Raw genomic sequence first — 6860 nt, forward strand, 5'->3', positions numbered from 1 at the left:
CCACTTGTCTGTTCTGTAACATAGCCTGGTCCTTATATTGCTTTCTTATTCTGACAGACCAAACTCTTTAAAAACAAGTACTTAGTCTTACCCATCTATAGATTCCCACATTACTCAGAAGTTACTTGATAATATTTACGATACTGAACTGAAAGCTATCCCCTTTCACTCTGTCAAGCATGTATTAGAAAACCAAATCTTTTGAAAAGTTGTAACATGCTCCCTGAAAGCGGTAATGGTTCCTGGAAACTTTCCAAAGTGCTTAGAAATGGGCTTCTCGTAAAAGTGGTTGACTAGATTACCTTCTCTATCATTACAGCATATATGTTACCTAAAGAAATGACTGTGTCAAAAAGAACAATAACAAATGACCTTACTCTGACTACTGCAAGATAGGACTATGATAAAGTTATTTATAAATAAAAAGAACTACCACTGACAATAATGTATCAAACTGAGAAGTTTGAATATTTAAAAAAATATTTTAAAACATTTTAAAAGAAACATGTTTCCAAAAAATTCAATAAAATTATTTGAAAGATCAAATAAAATTTCAATCACGCTGAAAACTTAGTAAGAAACAAATCACTAGGGAAGTCAGATGACTCAGGTCTGCTCTCAAAGGGCGGGCAGATGGTTGCATATTGTGGAATTTCCTCTGACATGATGCAAGCATGAGGGTGCACTTGTTCCCTACTCTTACTATAATATAAAAAGCCACGGGAGCTCCCCATCTGACACAGGTCCTCTGGGACAGCAGAGCTCACAACCATCTAGGACAAGAGCCAGGAAGAAACCAGAAAGACAGCGCCTTCTGTAAACATGACTTCCAAGCTGGTTATTGCTCTCTTGGCAGCCTTCCTGCTTTCTGCAGCTCTGTGTAAAGGTAAGCACATCCTTCTTATCTACAGAAGTTTGCTGTGTCTAAATGTGATCCTCAGATAGAAAGATTATCCTTAATGCCTCGATAACAGACATCCTTTTATTCAGCAAGAGAAAACCATCTTTGCAGTCATTTAATGTTAAATTGAAGTCTTTAATTTTTTAGGTTGTATAAATATAATATTTAGAAAATTGTAAAGTTTGATTTATATAGAGTTCTATTCCTATCATTCATACTCTGTAGTATACATATATTTAACATAAATCTGTAATTTAAAGTATGTTTTATTGGAGGCCACATATACCCATCTTATCTTTTAATACTGAGTAAAAACTCAGGTAATTTTACTCCATGTACTATTTAATTGACGAGCTTCAAACAACCATCAATGGCTCTTTGGCTTAAAGACAGATTATAAACCTTATTGGGATCCCTCTTATGAAATAAATACAGTTTAGAATGTTTATGGTATATATAAACATTTTATATGGTATATATATATATATATATATATATATATATACTTTTAAACATCAAAGATTTTGCTAAAATATAGGACAATCACTGTGCAACTCACATATATTTCTATTAGTTCTTCCTGAAGGCAATTTTCCTGTTGGTGGATCTTGCCTACCATGAATAACATTGTGGTATCACAGAAGATTATGCAATGTCGAGTAGGAGAAGAAGTACCATGAGGATGTCAACATTGCCCAAAGACAACTCCATAATGACAACATTATGTCATTCAATGTTGTCAGGAACGACTGTTTTTAAAACAAAGAGAAAAACTGAGGTCAGGGGCTAGGAGAATATCCAGCCATCAATTTCAGGAATAGGTTTGCTAAAGATGTGTTGCTTCCCAAACACACAGTCACCAAATGATCACACTGGAATTACCAAGGGCGAAGCTAGCTGAGCTATGCCTGTTAATGAAATCAATTCTTAATTGCTTTTTTTTTTTCACAGCTGCAGTTCTATCAAGAATGAGCTCAGAACTTCGATGCCAATGCATAAATACACACTCCACACCTTTCCACCCCAAATTTATCAGAGAATTGCGAGTGATTGAGAGTGGACCACACTGTGAAAATTCAGAAATCATGTAAGTAATTTCAAAAGTGATTAGATACTTTACTTTAGCAAACCTAGAATTGAGGAAGGTGGAAGAATCCAGCAAAGTTCTAGGTACTAGGAATACATAGTAAGCAAAACAGAAAGGGAAAATTCTTTGTCTCCATGGCGTTTAAATATTGTACCCTCCATGACTCATAGCTAAAAATTAGTTTGGACTTATATTTTATGCCTGTACTTAAGGAACCATGACTTGAATGCCAAAGGGCTGTTGGAAACCCATTAAATACTATTTTAATCATATCTCTCTTATTTCAGTGTTAAGCTTGTCAATGGCAAAGAGGTCTGCTTAAACCCCAAGGAAAAGTGGGTGCAGAAGGTTGTACAGATATTTTTGAAGAGGTAAGTTGTTTTTTCTTTAATTTAGAATCTTCATTTATCCTGTGACGTACAGTTCAGAAGTCAACCTATAAATTTCCTGCTGCTGCTGAAAATTTTCTTTTAAGTATCTGCCTCTTTGATTTAAAAAAAAATAGCAGCAACAGTGAGTTTGTTGTACTCATGACTGGGAGATCATATATCTCAGTTTGTCCAGGCAAGTGTGGGTATATGCCTGTGTCCTGTGTCATTAGTATGACTCTCAATCTCAGAAGTGTTCTGGTTTACATAACTTACTTGATCTCTCTATTTATAGCTGAAAGTATAGAGTAGTTCTAACACATAAATGTCTAAGACTCTCTTAATTTCTATATTAAATATATTTTCAAAAGCCATACATTCCTTCTTATTTAGAACATTGCTAATTTTAAAACTTTTTATTTTATTTTATTTCTTTTCAGAGCTGAGAAGAAAGATCCATGAAAACAACAACAACAACCAAAAATCCATTTGTCCTTGGTTTCCAAGAATTCCCCAGTAAAGATACCAAAGAAACTTCAAACAAATCTACTTCAATGCCTCATGTACTGTGTAGGTCTGGTGTAGGGTTGCCAGATAAAATACAGGATGCCCAGTTATATTTGAATATTAAGTAAAACAATGAATATTTTTTTAATGTCCCACATACATTGTTCCATGTAGGACACACTTATATTTTAGAAATTATTCATTGTGTACGGTAAATTCAAATTTAGCTGGAAATCCTGTTTGTCGTTTTTGTTTTTTGTTAAATCTTGCAACCCTAGTCTGCTGACCAGGATTCATGAGTCCTTGTTCAACTGAGCCTCAGTTTCTTCTTCACTCCCAAACTGGAGGAAAACATCTCAGCCACTAACCTACCTCACAGAGATGTGAGGGCATGTGGAAACACTTTAAATTTTATTCAGTTATGTAAATTATTTTGAAGTGTAACTTATTCACCTATTTATTATTTATATATTTATTTAAGCCTCAAATATAATAATGTTTGTGCATGAATTTGGAGAAATGGGAAAGAAACGTTGTTGATAAGTATAATGATGGTAGTGAATTTATATTTATTTTTTATACTAAGTGATGTATTACAGAACTACTTTGATCAAGGCTGTTATATTATGATCACAGTGGCCAGATTTAGCGAATTAATAGAAAATAAACAAAAAACACATCCAGTTGATTTTTCTTTCAGATAAACAATAAATAATTTTTTAGTATAAATACATCATTATTTATCTGAAATTTTAATTGTGTTGGCAATCCTACTTTTAATATGCCTGGTTTGGTCTTGTCACTGCAAGCCTTATTATGCAGTGCTGTGTTAAATCACCTGAATCCTGGGTTATGACTATCTTTCTCAAAACAGCAAAAATTCACCAGGGAATATGAATAAAGTAATTTTTTGTTATTTCTTATTTATTTATTCCGAACAATTAGATTCTCATAATTTTATTTAAATTATTGTATATTTTAACATCAACTTTATTTTTTACTTTAAGATGCTTTTATGTGTTCCCAAAGAGACTCTTTCTACTGTTTTTGATAGTATGAAAATATGAATGTATCTATAAGACATTTAAAATAAAATTAATTGTCAAAGTCATCAGGGGTTTGCCTGTTTTTCTTTGGCAGTTTTAAGATTTATTGTATTATTCATTTATATTAAAAATCATACTTTGATTTAGAAAACATAAGTGCTTTCCCTTAGTATTTTATATATCATGTGGAAAATTACCAACCTTTATTTGTAGAAAAGCATAACTCCTTTCCAGAGATGGATTACAATCAGTAGTCTCTTCCACAGAATCATGAAAATATTCTCAACTCCCTACTGTATACCATTTTGCTAATAAGGGTGACTTCAGATTTTCAACAGATAGCCTAGGTGTCTGTACAGCTTAACACATCTGGGCACTCAGTGAAAGCAGGAAGAAGGTACACATTATAAGGCACTTCTCAGCTAATTGAGGAAAACTGTACATCTGAGGCAAAGAAATTTTAAATATGATTAAAGACAGAGCGTATTTGAAAACAAATCAAACAAAACTCTTAAAAGTAAAAACACAGTCTAACAAAAAACTCAGTGGCTGAGTTTTCTAACAGATTTGACACAGCTGAAAAGAAAACTGGAGATTAGAAAATAAACCCAAAGACCTTTATCTGAAATTTAAATCAGAGAGATAAAGAGTCAGTAAATTGGAAAGAAAAATAGAAAGAAAGACATAGAGGATGTCCAACTGGATTTTTACAAGCAGATCCCAGCTCATTTACTATTGCTGTTGGGTATTTTAAGTCCATGGTTATCTTTTAGAGCTCCACAATTTGGGGTGAGGAAGAGAGTGCGCTCTCATTTTCTCATTTGTTCGTTCCCATTGCAATCTACTTTTCCTATGCCATTTATCTCCTTACAATCGCTCTGGGTACCTGCAACTGCCGTTTTCTCTCTGAGTCAACTTTATCAGTGGTGTAGAGCAAAGCCCGTTGTCTTCTAATTCCCAGTGTACGTTAACACCAAGGTGTGCAGCATAATAGAATTAATAAAAGATTTGAGAGTTATGTACAAAGAGGAACCAACTGAAAATTCAACGCCTGTAGTTTCTGTTCCTAGAAACATTGCTTCCCTCTAGAGTTAATTTCTCCCTGCTTATAGATCTTCTCTGGTCCTGCTGTGGGGCCTCTTCTTCGTCAGAGTTCTGCCTAAATTTCATTTCCATATTCTCTTCTTCAAATTCAGGTTCTCTTGTCCTACCCGCTTTTGTAATCATCTTGTGGATCTCATACACAGTGAATAAAAAAGATAACAAACAAATAATTTTTTAAAAAATGATGATGGGAGAGATACAGGGCTCTTCAGAAGCAGATAGCAAGGAGTTATCTAATCTAGGTAGACTAGGCTTCCCTGAGAAAACATAAACTAGAGTCTGAAGGATGAGTACGAGTTAGCCACACAAAGGGAAGAAGGACGTGTGGGGAAGAGTGGTCTAGAAGGCAAGGGAGAAGTAATTTGTGTGATTTGAGAAGTGAAAGAATATTAGTGTGACAGGAGTTTGGCTTGAAACAGAACAAGTACTAACAGATGAAGCTATGCTAAATGGACTGTGGAAAGCTCTAAAGGGCTTAGATTTGGAATTGAAAAGTTCTACTGGATTCCGATTACCTTCATTTTAAATGGTGAGCATTATAAGCTATTCTTCTTCCTGGGTTTCCTTCCAAAAAGCAATGGGGAGCCATACAAAGCAACCCAAAAGTCTGATCTTGGGGGAATTTTAATGTCATTTGGGGGTTGAATCATCAGAAAACTCCCAACCTTATACAAAACCTCTTAATGTGTTAAGTACACATCCTTAATATGACCAATGTCCAACCCTGAAGGCAAAGTAAAGACATCTGCACCAATTTGGTGAATCTTAATAATGATACTTTAAAAAATCTATCTCTTAATTCCATTTTTGTCACTTTTAAAATATGCCAAATGCTTTTCCTCACTCTCATCTATATTAGCACTGTGTCTATAAGACAGCAAAGCATTCCACTGAAAAGACAATTAAGTGGATCAAATTGAAGATTAGACATCATGTAAACAAGCCAAAAAGGAAAAATGAAAGAGAGTAAAAGAGAGACGCCGTGAGAACAAGAGTGAGAGAGAAGGAAAAGCCAGTAAATTTGCGGAATTGACAACTTTATTTTGCTTCAATGATATTAGTAAAATATGTATATAGACACAAGATTTATTTGTATAGACACAGACTTAAACACAAAATTGAGCATGCAATTTATTACCCTATACATTTAATCCATTTGTGTGGATTACAAAATACAAACCAAATTTTTCCAAGTAGCAACATGAATATAAATATAGAGATACACACAATAAAAAAGTATGGAGAGATAATAAAATGTTCACGTTAAAATTGAATTAAGTGTAAAATACTATAACACATACATTGTACATACGACATACAAATCAAGTAATTTTTATAATTGCCCTTTTTTTGCTAGATAAGCATCAGAAAATAGATTCATAAGTTGAAGTTACCTAAGCAAAATCTTCTATTCTCAAGATTTTAGTAAATAAGTATCAATAGATAATTATTTTTACTGTAATAGATCTATTTTGCCATTTTCTTCTTCAGAAGAAAAACTATTTTGATTTTTGCTTGTGTAATATAGCTAAAAAAAATTGCTTAAGATTGTATTAACTCTGCAATAACAAAAGAAAGCTTAGATAACGATTTCTCCATTACCCACTTAAAAAGATAGTCAGAGAACAATTGCCTCAAGTGTGGTAACCATCTGCTGAGTTTGCAAGGATCACAGACAACAAATAGGGAATTTTTCCATGTAACAGAGTAAATAGCAGGCTTATTACTTCCCACAAGATTTACAGATGGGACAATCAGAAATTCTCCAAAAGATTACTTAAGGGTCAAAGAACCTAACGCTTGATGAGTAGAGAAAGAGGGCTTTCTATGCTCTTTGCATTCCCATA

General features: G+C 33.6%; 1 protein-coding gene across 2 annotated transcripts; it reads left to right on the forward strand.

The window, feature by feature from the left end:
* Positions 1-733: 733 nt before the first annotated feature.
* On the forward strand, positions 734-3974 carry CXCL8 (C-X-C motif chemokine ligand 8). Of its 2 annotated transcripts, XM_022599479.2 has the most exons (4): positions 734-886; positions 1853-1988; positions 2276-2359; positions 2797-3974. In XM_022599479.2, exons 1-4 carry the CDS (start codon positions 823-825, stop codon positions 2816-2818), a joined length of 306 nt encoding a protein of 101 aa, XP_022455187.1. In that variant the 5' UTR covers positions 734-822; the 3' UTR covers positions 2819-3974. The 2 variants fall into 2 exon arrangements, with proteins under 2 accessions (XP_022455187.1, XP_022455186.1); XM_022599478.2 differs by lacking the exon at positions 734-886 and having other exon boundaries at positions 893-1988.
* Positions 3975-6860: the final 2886 nt, after the last annotated feature.

Source organism: Delphinapterus leucas, chromosome 5 (genome assembly GCF_059928025.1).
Source record: "Delphinapterus leucas isolate spDelLeu-1000000601 "Yukka" chromosome 5, BTC_Dleu_Yukka2, whole genome shotgun sequence".
In the NCBI taxonomy this organism is placed as follows: domain Eukaryota; kingdom Metazoa; phylum Chordata; class Mammalia; order Artiodactyla; family Monodontidae; genus Delphinapterus; species Delphinapterus leucas.

Coding starts and splice junctions, on each gene's coding strand:
- CXCL8 (XM_022599478.2), top strand. CDS start 1,765: ATGATCACACTGGAATTACCAAGGGCGAAGCTAGCTGAGCTATGCCTG. Junction 1,989..2,275: donor TGTGAAAATTCAGAAATCAT/GTAAGTAATTTC, acceptor CTCTTATTTCAG/TGTTAAGCTTGTCAATGGCA. Junction 2,360..2,796: donor GTACAGATATTTTTGAAGAG/GTAAGTTGTTTT, acceptor ATTTCTTTTCAG/AGCTGAGAAGAAAGATCCAT.